The following is a 20,682-nucleotide window of genomic DNA, read 5'->3' on the forward strand; positions in this document are numbered from 1 at the left end:
ATTGCGCGACGTAAGCTAATTCGCAATACCTCCCTTATAACATACACGTCGGTTATTACATACTGCTACAGTTACATCTGACATCAACCCAGGCCAGTCAAAGTATGACTATTACTGCCTGCTACCCTCGAAGGGGTGGGTTGAAGCGTTAAAAAAGGCTTCCATTACACTCCGGAGCCTCAGACACCTGCATGCGCAACGCCCCTCCAAGCATCTGATTCCCCAGACCATTCCATCCATTCCATCAGGGTAACCCAGTGGGTCTCTGCTCACCTCTCGGCTGGACCATGGTCTCCAAGGACTGTTTAGTGAATTCAAAATCGGTGGTTATTACATACATATCTCGAATCATCTAGGGACTACGTTATAACCGAACTCGACTGTGTTTACATCTAACACAATGTCAGAGGGGAAAGAAGTGATGCTTGTGGTTTCCCTTTAAGGCACGCTCACACGTACTAAGCAATATTTTTATTTATTTTATTTTGAATTAATGCCAACAGTTTGCCGTTGAAGTTGGCAGTATTTTTACAATTTATTCAGGAAAAAGAATGATGTTTATGAATTTTGTATACACGTCACCAATCAATAATACACTTGAATTAGCAGAGCTTTTCAACAGTGACTGGAGTGATTTGCAACAATTGTTCTTTAACCAGCGCCACCAATAACAAGATCGCAAAGCAATAAAAACAAGTAAAAATTCGATAATTCGGAAAGCATAAAGACGATACAGTTTTGCACAAAAAAAGCAGGATTTTATTGAATGTCAAAAATTTTATTGCCGAATTAGTTACATTTATCACTTACAGGTAGCGCTAAAGTTTATCAATTAAAATATTCGGTGCCATGTGTTGATGAGGAAATAAATGTAACTATTCCAGCCAATGTAATTCCTCGTTTATTGACAAAAATTCAGGTCTTTTTGTAAGACAACATCAAGATATAACCCGCATACAATGAATGCTGTGCATAAAAGGATGTTTTTGACTACATTTTTCTAGGGTGTTATTTTGAAGTATGTTATAATATTTGTTATTGCGAGTACATGAAAAAATTTGTAATTTTCAAAAAAAAACATTGCGAATAAATGTGAAATTTCTGATTTAAATTTATATTTTTTTGCGAAATTTATGTATCCTCTAGCCGTGGATCATTTAAGTGGTCAAGGAATGTGCCATGGGCGATTTAAGTGATTGTAAACGCACCATGGGTCACCCAAGTTATCTGGAAGTGTGCCGCGAGTCGATTCGAGCGATCTATATATATATATGTCGTGCGTTAGTTAAGGGATGTGGAACAGAGCTGTGTGTATGTGTGTGTGCACACATCACTTGAGTGAATTTGCCGCTGGCCATTTAAACGATCTGGAACCGTTCTCCAAGCCACTTAAATGATCTAGAAATATGCCGCAGGTAACTCAAGTGATCTGGTTATGTGTGCTGCTTGTGTTCGTTTTTAGAAAATCAGGTTTTGGGTCACGAGCTACACCGACTCCGAGGGCGAGATATAACGGTCAGGCCGTGGGTCGAGCATGTGCAACTCGCGTGATCTGCGGCTCTGTTCCAGATCACTTGAGTTTTCCAGACCCTGTAACTGCGTGGGACTCTTCTCTGCCCTTGAATCTCTCATTACTTTTTACGATTAATTATTCCAATAATAATTTTTTTTAAACATTTTCTTTATGGTAAAAATCAAATAAACATTGAGACTTGCCTTGAAACATTAAACTCGATCACTAAATTTCAAACATTGCAGCCACAAAAATCCACGAAACCGCTCCGATCATTTGTAGACACCTTCAATGTATTACGCAATCTCCAATATTCATTTTTTCCAACATCAAATGATAATAATAATATAAGTATAAATCTTCAACTTCTCAATCGAAAACCCAATAATGAATTTCAAAAACTTTGTCTTTACTGTTTTTAAATTCCTTATAAAAAAAACCATCTCAATGAATTCGGCATAAGAGAAATACCCGATTTTCCCGAAATATTATGGTCAGTAATAAATCTACTTCCCTACAATACATCAAGTATTCCTATGATATAACAACTGAGTTAAAATATGACCGAAAAACATGTATCGAATCTGTTAACAAGCCGAGAATTTATGAGCGAGACGTGGAAATGAATCGTGGGATGGACGATCGAGAAGATTGAGAAGTGCTTCATAAGATTGATGTTGCCTGGAAGAACCATTTAAAAGAGAGCTAGTACAATGCTTGGAGAGGAGAATATCCGACACATAAAATGATGTATTACATGGGAAACACACACACACACACACACACACACACGCATCTCCAAGGTTCAAACCCAAACAAAGTGAACAATGAAGAATAAAGGAAAAAAAGTAATAACGAAACTTTATTTGAAAAGAGTTCTCTTCTAAATAAATTTACTTTGTCGAGATAACTCTTCGAGAATGTTCCATGGAAATGTCGTTCATGTGGAAGGCATGTTCAATATATATATATATATATATATATATAGTATAGAGAGAGATTGACTTCATTCCATAAAAAAAATGTATTTATATATATTTTTTCTGTATAGTTTAAAAGGTACCTTCGAGTTTACTGATGGGGGAAATATGAAAAGCTCTTTCTTGTAATCAGGCTTTTCCCCTCTATTTTCGGTTTTTATCTTCTGGGATAGAAATTGAAAATACCTTTTTCAATCAGTTTTATACCCCGTATGTTTATATCGGTGGATGTTTTTTTGGACATGAAGATATCAAGTTCCAGACGGTTGTTCAAGATGCTTGAAGGTATGCTAAAAAAAAAATGTCATGGAAATTTGAAGGAAAGTATAATAAGGAACGGTTTAAATGTACGGGAGGAGTTTGTGTTGAGTCGGGATTTTGACTCGCCGTCGTTCTGCGATAGAATAGACAGCGTGAGAAATTGAATTTTCTGGATGTTATGCCGAAACTAATATTTAGAAAAAGACGTGATTTGTCTCCTCCGGGAATCGATGAACAATCCTTACATTTCCAGCTACATTGTAGAAATTTAGCGCATCGTGATTGGCCTAAATGAGTGATGAACCGTTACGTCACTCGTAATGGTTCATCACACTGGCGACGTTTAACAACAGATACATTTAGTTGCACTGGAATCCACCGTTGGAGTAGTGGTTATAGAACGAGACTCAAGTATCGAAGGTTGAGTGTCTCGATTCGGTCTGAAACCCATCCAGATTTTTTTTTCCATCTTTGCTGTCACTTATTGATCGACTAGAAAATGTTTACACTTTTCTTTCTGATTTAATCAAATGTCGTTAACGTGTATCGAGAATACAATAATAACGGCTGCAATCAATTACTGCAATCGAATTACTGATCAATTAAAAAGCAATTACCCTGCAACCAATTACTGATCCAATAAAAAATGCTTTCTTTTTTTGTTAATGAACTTTGAAATTCAGTTTCGCACAAAACTCCGCCTCTCGTGACGTCGCGCTAGCTTTTTTGATCGCGCGCGCGGATCCCCTTGCATACCGAGCAAGTGCGCTAACCAATACACCAGAGACACACTTCTCAAGTCCTTATAACACGCATTAATAACGTGAAGCGCCGAGTGTGCAGACATGGCAGCTTCCCTTAACTACATCAGTTTTCGACCCAGTTGGTGTTTTTGTATTAAGAGATGGCGTGTAACATCCAGGAAAAAATTCAATGTCTCTGTATATTTCGGGCCGAAAAAGTACCGTCTCTTAATAGAATAGACAGTCTGTTCGAGACGATGGATTTTTGTTTGTTTATGTGGAATCATATCTATTCCGAAATATGCTGTGAGATTTGCGAAATATGCTGCGAGATTTGAGTATTTCGTGCCAGTATCATCGTTGTGCGGAAAAGAAATTATCGGGTTCAGAATTAGCAATTTATATGCCCCACATCCAATCACTATGCGGTATTTGTGAACCAATCAGGAAGATTCTACGTCAACATAAGAAAAAACGAAATAGGATGCTGTGTTTCCAAGTGTGGCAAACTTGCTAGGAAGTCTGAATGACGTTTATGGCAAACAGTGCAGAGGCCTTCTATCTCTAGGAGCTGCTGGGCCAGCCCGACATAAAAACGAATAATGTAACCGGTTCATTCCCGCAAACGGAATACGTATATACACCTGGTGACTTCTAGTGCAAACCTTTTAGTGGTAACTCTGAGATATCTAGTCGAACTTGGTCTGCTTTATTACAGCCACCCCCTGAAGTATGGCGGCTTCTAAAAAATGCGATGGAGTTGTGTTTACAGTAAAATATGTATTCCATTCCACCCCCGTCAATCAATCAACTGCCAGTGGGTGGAGTCATAAATCATTCAATCATTACACTTCACTCATAGTTAGAAAAACTGGTGAAGGTGGCAGCAATACAAGTAACAAGCATTACACAGAAACAAACTTACAGGTTTCACTACACGTACATGCACATTCCAACATGTGCCAACTCGTTAGAGGTTCCGCAGAGGAACATGGACGAGGTGCATGTCTGGTTTAGTAGTAGTGGGTGGAGTCAGCTGTTTTTCCAGGTTACATGAGAGAAGGAACGAGAAAAATAGGTTGTGTGCCCCCTCCCTTCTTTCTGCACTATAAATAATACAAAAAGTTCTTTTCTAAAAAAAAAGTACTTTCTCTTCCTAGAAAGCCACACACTTCATGGCAGGTGTTTTGGTATCATAATTAGAGAAATAAAAGCGATGGGCGGATTAAATTTTCTTTTTGTGTGTGGGGGGGAAGTAGTAATCATCTTACAATCGGGAAAAAAAATAATGCTTCTTGAAAAGAGGTGCAATTTGTGGAGGTTTCGCAATTTCAAATGTGATAGTTATAATGCGGATCAGGAAAATTTTAAAACCACACAGAGTGTTAAAAATATTGGAACTAATATACACTCCCTTGGGGCCCACAAGTGAAATCCCCCCAATTTGGGGGATTCCACCTGTTCAATCAGAAAATTCCCCGTTCCCCATAACCTGCTATACCCAAGGTTATTAAAATATTGCGTAATTATAGATTATTAAAATATCGCATAACTTAGGATAATAAACTGAATACAAATCCTCCTCCCCCAGATGAAACACTTTTAAGTCAGCATTAGAAAGAGCATCAACAACGTAAGGGCATATTATAATTAAAAATAATCGCATCTCTAATAACTTCTCACATTCCAAGTGTGTGCAATTGCAGATAACAATCGTGTAATCAACAAAAACAAAATCCGCAGCGACTTCTAATCGACTTTCAGTGCAATACATTCTCAGCAAATACGAAACCCGTCGTAAGAAAAAAAAAGTGAGAAAATAAGGACTTCAATCTAAGATCATTTACAGGAAATGTAATTTCGTCCGTCTCAATATTCTCATTAAACCGTCAAGAAAATGTTCATTTTATCGCCCTTCATTGCGCAAACATTTTCCAATGAAACGATTTCAATTGCTGAGCAAACTAAATGACATGCAATTTTATATTAAATTCTCGACTTCAAATTAAAGTAAATAGTGCTTTTTTTGCTGAAAAAAAGAAAAAAAACCTTTTGAAGGACTTTTGAAGGTCAGATCTTAGTGTGCATATTCCGTTAAGTGCATTATGACTCCGTATGGGATTTAAAAATTTACTTCGAGAAACTCCTCATTACGAATTTCAATAACTAGTTTTTTTTTTTTTAATTTTTAAGATACAAATTTTACATAGTTAAAAGAAACAGATGAATATACTACTAAACACTCTGCACTTTTTTTTTTGTCGCATGCATTTCCGGTACTCAGCTGGATACATTCCAATAATCTCGAAATGTTTCGAGTATAACAATTTTGATTGTGTTTCTAGTTGAGAAATTATTTCAAGTGAAGTGCATAGGCAAATGTACGATGATGTGGAGGATGATTCACTTTTTCTAATCTTTTCAAGACATTCTTTCAATAAGGAATCTCAGTAAAAACTCATTCTAATGTTTGTTCAGCACTTGAAATGACGGAGGAAAAAAAAAATGTGAACACAATTATGAGACTGTGTGTTGAATATTATTGCCGTTTCACGTTTTGCAAATCACAAGAAAAACTTCGAGGAGAAGAAGAAGAAAAGGGAGACGAATTTTAATAATGTCTCAGACGAAACATTTTCAGTGGAAACGTCTGAAGTGATTTCAAAATGAAGACCGTGCGTATTATAAGGAACATTACGCACAGGGAATGGAATGAAGCTTGTTTTCGTCTAGCCTTAGGCTACAAATATGTATCCGAGTTTATTACACCTTCTTCGTCTATATTCCAGCTATCAAATATTTTTGATCACGTGTTTAGATTTACTTTTTTTCTCTATTCCTTCTTGCATTATGCAGTCACTTCTCCGACTTACGGACACGTATCGTTCCGAGCATCCCGGTGTTGGTTATAACTGCAAATGGTGTAACCGAACGATGTCAGTGGAACTATTTATATTCAGAATGACCATTAAAATCGAAGTATGGACCTATTTATCACGTATTGGATTTGGCGGTGCTATTCAGTTTGATGTGGATGAAATGCTACTTGCAATTGAAGCGTTTTGAGTATTGGAATGTGACAATTTCGTCGGTGAAATTTTGCGATGTGCATTAAAACCGCAACAAAGTAAATCATGGGTCTGTGCTCCTGGCATCAAACGAAATTTCACCACCAAAGTACTAATGCTACTTCATGAATTGACCAGACTACGAGTAAAGATAATGGCTAGCTGCTGCTTATTCCAGTAAAAAAGATTTTGGTGAAAATACAGTATTTAAACGCATAGGTCCCGCGACTGAACCTTGGGAGGAGACTCCGCTGATCATTTCCAATGCATTATTCAGACCAACTTTTCTCAGTTTTAATGATTGTGTCCTACAACAGCCAGATAAGATCACCACTTATAACTTGAAGAACGCGATGAAAACACATCTTTCGGGGATTAAAATCTCAGCCAAACATAAGAAGCCAGTATGTGAATTTCGAAGCAAACACCTTATTGAAAGCTTTACTCAGCGAAACCTGCGGGAACATTCAATAAAATCCGTATTTATGATCTTAATTTCCAGAATTGTTTTAGATCAAATATGGTCACCCTCCCTATGGAATTAAAACTTTATCGCAGTATGTGGTTGCAGCGGATTATATTTACATTAAAATAGGGTGAAAAAATTTTGATGTTGTTACCCTCAAGTTTGAGTGTATAAGGAAGAATTAAGCATAGAATAATGTATAAAGATAACAAAAAGATGTGTGTAAGACAAAATTAAAAAAAAAAGGATGTGTGCAAAAACAAAGTAATGAGTTCCAAGAAGGGGGAAAAAGAGAAGGATATAGCAACACAGAAAGTCATGCAAGAAAAATAAACGACAGAGAAAAATCAAGCACAGATAGCAAAGAAGAAGCAAGAAAAAAGGAGAACCAGCTGAACAGAAAGAAGTAGGGAAATAAATAGAGTATGTAAACTGGAGAAGGAAACAATAGAAAAAGAATCAAAGATAAAAGATTGATAAACAAAACTCCTCACAACATAAATGCAAACACAAACTCGGACAACCCAACAAATTACCCAACGACGCGATCGAAAGAGTAAATAAAAATAACTGTCATAGCAAATATGTTTGCCAAATAAAATAAACGACAAAATCGATAAACAGCATGCCAGTCAACCGAGAATTAAGAAAACAACGAATTAAAGAAGGATTAGAAACGCAATACTCACCACACGCCTATGAATAGAAATGCGTTCGTCCAGCTTTAAAGAAGGTAGAAATTCTGAAAGAATCACAACTCAAACCACACAAATTGAAAAATAAATCGAAGTTTGTTAATCTAAGGAAAAATTCCTCCCTTTGTCCTGGAATTCATTTTTCCTCTTTCCCCCCCCCCCCCCGCCTCTCTTTATTTATCGGCGTGAAGGATACATACATACAGCAGAAATACTCACTGATAAAAGCACACAAAGAAAAGAAATGTATCAAAGTTTAGATTCAATTAAGATGAACAGTGTGTTTTCTCGTTCTGTCAACTCTTGTTCCTATTTTTGGTGAAGAAAACTAGGCGAGGATAAATTATATATTTTCCTTTTTTATCTACTTTAAGAAATATAAAGACATGAAAGAAGTATTTGTATTGCTCTCTTCCAGATGCTGCTACTGTCGAGAATAAATACCCAAAGCAATACTTCATAAAAAAATAATAATAAAAGATATTTACCACAAAGATATAGAGAAAATGAACAAATATAAGCAAACAGAAGAATGTTTTAGTAAGAAGTGAACGTCTTTGTAACATTGAGAGGAGAGATTCTCTTTGTACCAGAATCTTCCAAATGGAGCCAAAAGTCTCTTTTTTTTCCCCCTTGCTCTTTTTTTCCCCCCATGATCTTTTTATCGCGTTTAATTTCTTCTTCCCCCCGAATCTTAATGGCACTTTTCAGTCGATTCAACAATCCTGCCAATGACCTTTAAATGAAAACTGTATTGAATAGGGCTTAGTGAATCGATCGGAGATTTTCATGTGACACATTATGCAGCTTTTAGATTTTCATCTCTCGTTTGTTCGATACATGAAAGGCAAGATAAAAATATATTTGCGAAACGAACGTCACCGGAATCGATTATATATATATGAAATCTTAGCTATTTCTTTGAAGGTTATGTAGTGGCATTTATAATACTTCCTATCTCCTTATTCGTCCAGAATAAATCATAAATGTTCTTTAGCTTTGTTTATTTATGCTTGAGATGGATTTTCGATGATTGATTGAATTTCATCTTACTATAGTAATGAATAAAACGGTACAAAAATTTAAATGCTTCACCACTTGATAAAATTCAAAGAATTCCATACCCTCTAGTGTGGTGGTGAAGTTATGAAGATGGGAGAGAAAAATAATTACTACTACTACTTAACCTTTTACCGGCCGAATTCAGATTCCAAGTGATTTTCATTATTTTTTTTGTTAATTTCTCCTTCTGATTTTTTAGTTAAGAGATATCAATCGAGAAATTGAAGAAAAAAAATTTCCCTATGCGTTTTCTTGAATGTTCCCAATTGGGAACATTGGCCGGATCTGACTAAACATAATTTTCGCAGTGAAGCCATCTTATTACAGGATGATGCAAAATTCGTCATCATTTAATAAATTTATTTTAAAAATTAAAGAATATACATATAGAATTTTAAAAATGATGGAAATAAACTTCTCTCGAATACACTCAAAAGGCATGTATATCTGTATTATAATAAAGAGCTTATGATGAGCTGATATGCTGGTCTAAAATTCACAAAAGAATACATACATACGGATTTAGGTTTTTGTATGGATCCCTTGATAAGTTAAAAGATATTATTTAAAAATATAAAGAGAGAGAAAATATTATTTACAACTCTGGTACCTAAAGGCACAGGCTCCGATGACTGCTTACTAGCATATACTTCCATTTTATATGGGAAACCACATTGTTTGAGCAAATCATCCAAATTTTAAATCCAAAGCGAATCGGTTTTCCCCATATAAACATCTTACTTGAATGATGAGCGTAATACGGTACTATTGATTCATCGATGCTTAGTTTATCATGGAACAACCCAAACCGAATGTGTGTGAATTTTTCATTTAATTCATCATAGATAGCCAACTTATCACCGGGTTGTAACAAAGAGTTATCCATCAAATGGAAGTTATTTTTTATGTCTCTAAAGTTATTTCTCGGCATAACAGTGGGGACAATCGGTACTGCTGTGTCTACTGAAAGTACCCCAGTAATCATTTTCACTTGGTATTCTGTGATACCACTTAGCAAAACCAATCCAAAAAACTTTGCGATTTTTTTACACTCAATTTTCAAATTCGATCCATGTTGTGCGACATAAATATTTGTCATCTCAGCCAAGTAACTGAGGTACTCTTGCGGTAAAAATTTGAAAAAAAATATCAATCGAGTCGGCTTGCACTTATCTCAGGAAACTTATGACTGATTGCTCCAGTAGGTTCACTTATATTTTTGTCGAATGCAGTACTTTTTTTTCCACTTCGGTTGCATGAATTTTAGTCTTTTGGCACTTGACACATGATGTTTTCTTATTTTTTGACTGGGTAATTATCTGATCTTTGAAAGGCAATTTTGATGTAGAAGGCATGTTGATAGGATCTACAAATTCACCCACAAATGAACTACGTGGTGATTTTAAAACACAGATATCCACAAACATCTGCAGGAACGACCGGGCCAAGCATGTTGTCATCGATATTTTCCTCATCTGTAGCCCGCTCATTTTCATCAGGCAGTAGCTGGCACATTTCGAATTCTTCATCAGAGAGATGTGATATATCAGAATCTCTCAAACTCAGTCTAATAAGCTACTAGTATAACAAAAAAGATGGGAAAAAGAAGTGTAGAAAGTCACAAGACCAGATATCAACTGAGAACTGAAAGACCAACGTACCAACAAAATTACTCAAAACGTAGAGGGAAGGTTGAAGGGGGGGGGGGGAGGGCAAAGTCAGTCACAGAAAAAAGGGGGTGCTGCATGTAAACATCGGAATGCGAAATTTGATACTTTTCCTTCCTTTTGAGACACACCAGAGAGAAGGAAAAAGCAATAAATTGTTTTTTCGGAATGCCACTCCCCTGCATTGCACTTTAGAATAGTCAGTAGTGGCCAATGTTCCCAATTGGGAACAATCGTAGGAAAAGTTCCCTGGAATTCAAACAAATTTTTTTTCTCTCTCATTGAGCATTTCTTATCATTCTTGGCAATATTCTACAATTAAAAAAAAATTGAGATGCATGTATGTTTACAAAAACTATTTTAATAATTAAAACATAAACTTACAGATAATTTCCCTTGAAAATGGGTGATTTTAGAATAATAAATTGATATGATAAGAGCTGAATCGAATAACTTTTGTCTTTTCTAAATTAAGTTCAGAACCTTATATGTTCAGGGAAAAAAAATCAGCTATTTTCGTTGAAGAGAAATATTTTTTTTGAATTAATCAAAAGTATGTTCCCAATTGGGAACATTGGCCGTTAAAAGGTTAATCGTACATGCACTTTGTGCACGTTCCCCTTGCGAAATTTCTAACTAACCGTTACACGTCGGAACGTGTTTGGTGAGTGAGTGTGTATATGCATGGGCCCAAACGTATTTCTGTTTTCCGTTACTCTTGTTTCGAATTTTTACTGGTGCTACTACTACTTAACCGTACATGCACCTCGTACTCTGCGGGATTTCTAACGAATACGCGCATGCTGGAATGTGTGCTCTGAGAGTATATGTGGCCCTAACGTATTTATGTTGTCGAGTTGCGCTGGTTTCGTGTTCGTGCATCCATCCGTCTTCCATTTTCGGAAGTAAACATGAAAAGTAGGTCCTCCTACTTCCTTTCTCAGATGGGAAAAAACAGACTTTACTAAACATTCAAAAAAGTTTTAGACTTTTCCAAATTTGGGGAGGGGGGGATGTGAGATCTGCTCGCATTCGCAACACGAAACTGGGAAACCGGCAGGAAACCAACTTCAGCTGACCACCATTGTGCCGTCAACGGTGTTCGAACCTTAATCCTGAGGCAGCCATCACCTCCTAGAGATAGAAGGCCTCCGCACTCTGCCTGTGACGTCAATAAGTAGTCTATTTTCCCCTCAGAATATTCAGGGGACAAAATTCCCTGCTCGTGCCAGTATCAATGTTGTGAGGAAAAGAAATCATCGAGCTCAGCATTGGCGATTTCTATGTCCCACATCCAATCACTATGCGGCTTTTGTGAGGCAATCAGGAATATTCGACGCCAAAATAAGAAGAAACGAAATACGATGTTGTGTGGCAAACTTGCTAGGTAGTCTGAATGACGTTTGTGGCAAACACTGCAGAGGCCTTCTATCTCTAGTAGGTGATGGTCAAGCACGATACCCACACGACTGCAGAGCTTGCCGGTGCTGACACCTACTTTCCATTTTTGGAAGTGAAGATGACAATGCTTGCATTTTCATAAGAAAAATTACTGCATATGTACTGAATTCTGGAATAATATTTTTTCTATCAATTAATATATCCTTGGTCCAAGAAAAATTAGCATGATCTTTCTCTGACAAAACGGAGAAATCACTGAATTTATCTATATTGAAATCAATCTACATCGGAGTACATATGATGGGACTGACTAAGTCCTGAAATGTAATCCACAAGTTCTAAATATTTGAAAAAAAATGAGCCAAATCTCAGCTTCAATCACCTTTCGATTGTGGAATCATACAATTATCCACATGGGAACCAATCACAACAGTTCTAGTAAAACCTTCTTTTCCCCAAAATGAGGATTAAGAGACTTATACCCTTCTCAGTTTAATCTCCTCTCCATGCGTATTATAAAAACATTTGATAATGTGATGAATTTTACTTTTATTTTATACAAAATACTTTTATTGTTCTCAAGTTGAATAATAGACATCGCGAATGGTGTTTTTGCAACTGTGCTTACCGACTAAATCTGAAATGATCCGATACGATTGGTAAGTCGGTGATTCATATACAGTGGAATGCTCCGCATCGATGGGATTATGAAATACAAAAAATCATGGTCATGAATATGTTACTGCCAAAGCCGAAGTTGACCAAATTCAGTGAAGAAAATTTATAACCAGATCTTAATTGAAAACGCAGATTCTATGCTGTCGTCGAATCATTACAAAAACAAAGCACTAAATAAACTCGAAGAAATAAATTTAAAAAATATATTTCCACAATGGGGCCAACCCAGTTGTCCCGGCCAATGTCCGAAATTCGGGCTTTTTCCAGAATTTGGCCTGTCTCTATATATCGATCCCTCTACGTCCCCATAGTGGGGCAAATCAAATGTTTTTATAATATCCATGAAGAAGGGATTAAACTCAGAAAGGCGTAAGTCCCTTAATCCCCGTGGTGGGGATGTATAACACTCCGTGGTATTAAACGTCGGAGAAGGCGTCCCTTACGCAAGATGGATTGACGAGATCAGGAAAGTGGCAGGAGTCAACTGGATGGCTAAAGCATCAGACAGAACAGAATGGGAAAATTTAGACGAGACCTTCATCCAGCAGTGGATTGAAAATGGTTGTTGTTGTTGATGATGATGATGATACATCCCCATATCGGTACCTATGATTCGGGGTTATCACCACGTTCGCTTTATTTTTTTGTGATAATTATGACCATTTATAATTAGTCATAGTTAACCATAATGATTATGGTTAGCTACGGCAACCCTAACGATCAAAGGAATCTGAATATCGATATCTTGGTGACTGATATATAGGGATCGATATATAGAGGACGGTGAAAGCCCGAATTCCGGAAATTGGCCGGGTCACCTGGACTGGCCCCGTCGTGAATTGGCCAACTTCGAGCTTTGGCAATAACAAATATATGGGAAAGACTATACGAAAATGATGAAAAAAGTTGATTATCAATATAAAAAAAAAGTACATTTAAATTCTGTGTTCAGATGGCGAAATGTTATACGCCACTTTTTCACAATTTCACGAAGGTAAATTTGTAAACAATACTTTGCCAAAATGTGACACTGTGGCTTTTTGATTAAAATCAATTTGCCTCTGTTGTTTCCTCATAAACCGAAAGAGATGGACGAAATTTTGTCACCTTCCAAAATTTTGACGAACGAGACTCCAAAATGCGAACAACTCAAATTTTTCGGAAAAGTGACTTGTGACTTTTTCCCATTTGACCACAGAATTATAGTGATGCAAGAACACAATATTTATCTTATAGATAACCAAATAACTGAATTCAAGTAAACTAAGTTGAAAAAAAAAAAGTTTTGGAAAAAAATACCTTTGTGTGATGAGCTCTGATTCTCAGAATTGTTTCGTTCCGTTCGAAGTTATATTGAATAAAATTTCAATTGCATTATTCTCTTTTCCACGTTCTTAAGTAAAGTTCATTAACATCATTTTCTATGGGAAAAATTCAGTGAAGAAAATTTATAACCAGATCTTAATTGAAAACGCAGACTCTATGCTGTCGTCGAATCATTACAAAAACAAAGCACTAAATAAACTCGAAGAAATAAATTTAAAAAAATCTATCTCCACTCTCGCAAGATCGCAAAAATACCAAAACACTAGATGCAAGGTATTCGATTTCTCTAATTCCTTTCACTCCCACCGACATTTTCGAATGAAAGTATATAAATTCCTTTTAAATTCGAATTGCAAAAGAATGAATTCCACGCGACGGACATCATTAATAAGTTCATCAATCCCATTAGCTGTAATTGAAAACTGAAGATATCATCTCCTTCTCCTTCCAACCATTCGCACACATGATTAAATTATCCCTAACTTATTTTTTATCCACTCTTCTTTGAAAGAAGAGGAAAGAGATATATGTGGGAAGAAATAAGAGGAGAAAATTTATCTATTTAAAACTTGGTGTGCCCTTTTCTTACTGAAAACCTAATTTTGAAAACTTATCTTTTTTTTTTATCCTTCGAAAAATAGAGAACTGGACCGTGTCCAAAGTCTTCTCTCTCTCTCTCTCTCTCTCTACTTATTGTTAATTCGCGTTAGAAAAATTGTCTGTCAACTACAGGATCAGAATCAAAATTTCGGAACGCCGAATTCGGTTGGAATTTTGCCAAAAACTTCTGGGAAAATGAAGCTGGAAACTTCCAGGAATTATTTTTATACCCGCTATTTCATCACTCAAAACGAAAATTAATTGCCGGGAAAAATAAATATGACAGACTTAATGTCTGAATGGATATTACCTTAACCCGAATCCCGTCCCATTTGGTCACGGGTCTCTTCTACTTCTTGTTCGCCCCGGTAAATAGCGCAGGAGTAAATTGGTAGCTGTTGTGTGTTGGTGATTTTTGATCACGGACTCCCATTGGATGCTCAATGGCTTGCATGACCATAACTAAAGACCAATCGTTCGGATCGAAGACACTTAATTGCCCCGGGAAGCAGGTATGTAAATGATTTCTCGTCAGCCGGAATTCCCGGCTTTAATGTTTCGCATTTTTCCAACAGCCCTTAATGACACCTAGAACAAGACTTAAGGAGTGCGGTGCCGAAACTTGCGGGTGAAGGAGAGAGAGGATTCAGCCTTGTAGCATCTCTACTGCAACGTTTAACGCGCACATACACTCAAGGCTTTTGCTCTTAAAAGCCATTTTTGGAGACAACCGACTAATTTGATTTAGTGTTTGTGTCTTTCTCTTTCTCCTGTCCCGTTCCGTCGCCCTTTACCGATCACCACCATATCTCCCGAATGCTCCCGCTTGCCGCCCCCCCCCTTTTCCTTAAGGAACACCGGGGGGACCGGATGGGACAGCGAAGTCTTGTCGTTTGCTATGTCCGGGAGAGACCCTCTACCCGACACAACCCTGTCTTTCCTGGAACAGCCGCTTCTGTGTTGGCCAGTCTTTCCCCTCTCTTAACCCTCTGTTTTGAGAGAACAATGGAGAATGGAGAATCTGGAAGGCAGAGGGGGGCTTTTGCCAATCTCCTTCTCCGTTTACGTTGCTTTTAGTCTCTTTTTAAGTATCGATCCTTAGTAGTTGCAACGTTGCGGCAGTAATGTGTAGCTCAACGGAATGACGTTCTGACGGCCGAGTCCGGGATTGCTTGTTCTTCTCTTTCTCTCTCTTGTTCTTATTTTTCTTATCTTTTCTTCTAGGAATGGAATGATTACAAACTGCGCTGGGACCCGGATGAATACGGGGGCGTCTCCAAACTGCACGTCCCTGCTGAACAAATATGGCTGCCTGACATTGTGCTGTACAATAAGTATGCAACTTTTCGTTATATCCATGTTACAACGATATTTTCAGTTGAAGATTATTTTTCTCGATTAGAGAGCAACTGATCAGGATGGAAAGTTTTCCTTAAACGACACTTACGCACATACGTATCTTAATTACATATTACACTGTAAGTTTTTGATAGTTTTTGTTTCATGCAATTCAGCCAGAAGAAAACCAAAAAAAAATTTTTGGGTTGCGATTACATGGATTTTGTTTGTTAATTTTATTATAATAATTATTATTAATGTTTCCAATATCACTAATTTATTACGATCACGTACAAAATCCTTAAGAAATTACAATTACAATCTTCAAGTATGTACTAAAATGACATTAAATATATTCGCCTGTTTCTCAAGCGTGAGCAAAACGCAGTCGATACGATACAAATCTGTTTCTACCAATCGATGAATACATAAAACGATTCTGCAATGAACTATATCGGTTACAAAATCGTTAGGCGGAAGGCGTTTTGAGCAAATTTAATGTAGATTAACATTCACGTTATGGTTAGGACGCAATTTCTTTGAAAAAATTGCTTACTTACATACATACTTAGTTACCGAACAGGGCCAGCATCTGTGGCTTGCTCAATTTAACCGCTTCGCACACAAAGGATTGGCGACATATTCGGATGATTTCTGCTTGGCGAATCGACGATAAATACGAAACATGTTTTGATAACCTTGTTCTAACGCAGTGTTTCCCAAAGTGGGCAATATCGCCCCCTTGTGGGCGATGGAATGTTCCGGAGGGCGATAGAAACTACGGGTATAACATAGGATCCTATGGGTTCGCTTGAGTTCGGGGGCGATGGGAGAGAAAAATTCCTGAAGACGACGGCGATGGAGAACAAAAAGGTTGTTAAACTATATTCTAACGTAATGGTATGTTAGAAAAAGGAAAGGGAAAAAACATATGAAAGGAAAACAGTATATCACTCTATACTCCATAGATTCCCAACCTTTTTCATCCCGTCGCGCCGTTCTTTAGAAATTGTTTCTCCCATCTCCCCCAACGCAATCTAACCCATAGAATCCTATGTTATACCCGTAGCTTCTACCGCCCCCCTGGAACATTCCAACGCCCACGTTGGGAATCACTGCTATACTCTCTTTTATCTGTAATACTCACAGATAAGAGAGAGTAGGTATGAAGTATATAAATTTCTCTTTTCAACCTCACCTACCTGTTTTCTTTCTCCGTCTTATGCACATGTACATAGTACAACCAGGTGCTGATACAACCTATTTCACCTTAGAATAGAAGTTCTTAACTCCTCATCATGGAAATGAAAAAAAAAACTACTTTTTTTATACGGTTCCAGCAACGTTTGTGGTGACGAGGAGAGAGGAAAGAAAACAGGTAGATTTGTTTGAATTTATTCCACTGGCGTTTGGACGCAATATTAGGTCCTTGATCCTAAAGTAGGTAAGCAAATTTCCCCCCAGTGGGCATGGCTATGAATGAAAAATTTTATTCTCTCAAATTACGAATAGCTATGCACACATAAGATACATAAATAAATGAAGAAATTGCTGCCAGTTTTATTCAGTCATCAACGTCTACGGTTGGTATCGATTTTTTTCTCCAAAACCACAGAAAACACTGTGGTGACTGACCACCACGGAGGTCTCTACGAAGATTCAACCCGTGCCGTTTCCCAGCAATGCTCACACGATTAAATAACGGTAAAGGGAGAGATCGCACCAGAGAGGTTACATATTTGTGTGGAACACCAAAAAACATAAACTTACATCAGCCACCTCGTTGGGCATTTTGTCTGTTGTGGCGTTGCATTTGTATTTATATATGAGTTGAGCTACAAGAGCTGTGATCATATTCAGATCATATAAATACTGTAATCAAGAACATATTGAGTTAAGCCCTCTATGTACAGGCTTTTGGCAATAAATATGTAGCGGAAATATATATATATATATATTTCCGTATACATATATATATATATATATATATATATATATATATATATACATATGTGTGTGTGATATTATTATTTTTACACGTCTATTAGTAGCGAGGAACAGAAGAAAAAAAGATAATGGTGGGGTAATGAAAAAAAATTAATCAGTTAGTGTTATATACCAATGGACTATCTCGATGGAGAGCTCTCATGTACAGGGTTAGCGAGAAATATGTTTCCCACTTCAGAGAGCACTAGAGGGCGGTCTACGGCTCCAAATGAGACAACATTTCTACTACAGATAATTCAAGCGATACGCTTGTAAATTATCTAAAAAAAATATTAAATCCGTCGATAAGTTGCGCTGGAACGCACAAATAAATATTGGATATTTTTTAAGGTACATATTAATGTTTGATATATAGCACTGTAACTGCTCAATTTGTCCCCCCCCCCCAACCCCTCATTTTGAACAATGTCCAACTGTTTTCTGTGGAAAATATGGTCTTTTGATCAGAGCGCATTGTTGAAATGAAGAAGGAAAGGACAAAAGAGCACACAGTTTTAGTGCTACGCATTAAACATCAATAACTGTATGTACATTCAATTTTCACATGTCTGCAACAGCGCCATCTATTTACGGGTTATAGCACTAGGTTTATTTGATAAATGAAAAGCGTATCAACACACATTTAAACTATCTGTAGTAAAAATTTCATCCCAATCATATCAGTAGAACGCACTCCCGAGCTCTCTGAATTGGCTTAGTACATACTTGAAGATTGTAATTGTAATTTTTTAAGGATTTTGTGTCCGTGATCATAATAAATTGGTGATATTGGCTCTGTGATTCCCGCTTCCCCTGTATTTTTCTATCATCTACTCTGTGCTAAGATACCTTGCTTTTGTACGGAAAGGAGTTAAGGTGCAACTAACCCCAGCTGGAACTTACGCTGCTCTGGATGCACAATTTTTTCCCCATTTTTTATTTGTGTGTTCTCTGCAAATTGACACTGATCTCTAGTTTGTATTATTATTATTATTATGCAGATTAATTGAGAGTATTCTTCAACATGTTCGCATTTCAGTATCGATCCAGATGGGTTGAAATGTCCTTCACTGTATATAAGATGAGTGTGACTGTCGCAAATCACTGATTTTCTCAAGATTATCTCATTAATTAGAGAATAATAATGTGGTAGTGTCTACCTCTTCACGCTTGATTAATCGATTATTTTACCACTAAGCCGTGTGAAGATTCTTCTCCATAATGATTATGTATCTCGTTTCCTCTCTCTCCGCAGCGCCGACGGTAACTACGAGGTGACAATCATGACCAAGGCGATTCTTCACTCGGACGGCCAGGTGATCTGGAGGCCTCCCGCCATATACAAAAGTTCTTGCGGAATCGACGTGCAGTATTTCCCTTTCGACGAACAGACTTGCTTCATGAAATTCGGCTCGTGGACGTATGACGGATACACGGTGAGCAGGAGGGAAGCGAGTGCGGGGGGTCATTTTGACGGGCATTAACAACCGACGGGAGCAAGTTTAAAATGATCATTAATGTGAAACGACTAAATGCCAACTCGGCCGAAACTGAATAACCACGTATGGATCGCGCAGGTGGAATGAAGGAAGGGAAGGGAATAATTGTAATCCGAGAGAGATTTCCGCGGTGACCAATCGTTGGTCAAGTGGAGCGAAATCGTTAACTATCCAGAGCGCCTATTGCTGACGGTTTTGTTATCGGAAACGGAACCGATGTCCAGTGTACGTGGGAGCGTTTCAAACATTTCCGTGGATGTCACGTGATAGTCATGTTGCTAATGATCAACCAAATGCTTTCATCGTCGATATGGTTGTTGATGAACTTACGATGCAAACACATATCAAGATTTTAAAGACTTATTTTTCCCCTAAACTTAATTACTATAACATTTATTGAATGATTTTTTTTTCGGCGGTGTTTACCAGATACGTTTAGTAAAATAGATACCGTGCCCCCCCCCCCTCCATTAGCCTGTAAAAATCGGGGGATACCATCTTTTTGAAGTCTAAATACTACCATATTTGTTGGAGTCTGGTGCATTCAAAGCATGCCGAAAAAGCGAGGTGCAATTAGGGAATCGCATGTTACATTCAGAACACCAATATCAATTAATAAATACATAATGGGTTTCACTGTAGCGCGCGCGAACGTGTTTTGGTCTTAGAAGTTTGATAACTACAGTCGGATCCCGTTTTTACGAGTACCGTTATAGCGACAATCTCGTTTCACACACACACACTACTAAAACTTTTCTAATCCCCAGAAAAGTTTACTTGAAAACAATGCAATGTATAACGAAGTGATTTCTCTGGTCTCTTGCTGTTCGTTATAACGGAATTCGACTGTATAACAAAAATTGAGCATCTACTCACATAATTATCACCAGCCAAATAGCCAAATGCAGATACTGTGTGTTTTACACGTTATTTCTTATGTTCAGGGATTGAAGGAAGCATTCTGTGGTTTTTCCATTGCAATATTATGTTTTTTTGCTCGACTTATTCAAATCTTAAAAACATACTCAAACAATACAAATCTATACCGCAGTCTTTGAATTTCTCCATTTAAATCATCAAATCTACACGGACGAATATGCTTTGCATCCAAAATTTGCAATAAATCAACATCCCTGGTAGCAAACACAACCAGAAATTCGAACTATCTCAAACGTACCTGAAAAAACACAAAAACGTCCTAAAAATGCAGAGAACAGACATTAGAATCAGCCAATTCAATCGATTCTTCTTAGTCCAGACATTTCAGAATTTTCCGAAATCTGCGACAAGAATTTCTCGGTATGATGGTCTTCCTTGCTGGTTCCCCTGTCAGCAAATGCGGGAGTATACGGTATAATAACGCCAGAAGGTCAATCTGATAGTGCCAGATGATCCCAAG

At 37.3% G+C, this 20,682-nt stretch overlaps 1 protein-coding gene across 1 annotated transcript in view; it reads left to right on the forward strand.

Annotated features, from left to right (window-relative positions):
- LOC149080796 (acetylcholine receptor subunit alpha-like 1) overlaps positions 1–20,682 on the forward strand; it is a 56,906-nt gene that overhangs the window by 11,575 nt on the left and 24,649 nt on the right. Inside the window, exons 3-4 of the mRNA XM_089237475.1 lie at positions 15,685–15,794; positions 19,040–19,220. Coding sequence (XP_089093601.1) covers positions 15,685–15,794; positions 19,040–19,220 — 291 coding nt within the window. The remainder of the gene's footprint in view (positions 1–15,684; positions 15,795–19,039; positions 19,221–20,682) is intronic.

The sequence above is a fragment of the Pholcus phalangioides genome, unplaced genomic scaffold, assembly GCF_987345545.1.
Source record: "Pholcus phalangioides strain wild (caught in Gottingen) unplaced genomic scaffold, Ppha-v1.0 ptg000010l_1, whole genome shotgun sequence".
NCBI lineage: Eukaryota > Metazoa > Arthropoda > Arachnida > Araneae > Pholcidae > Pholcus > Pholcus phalangioides.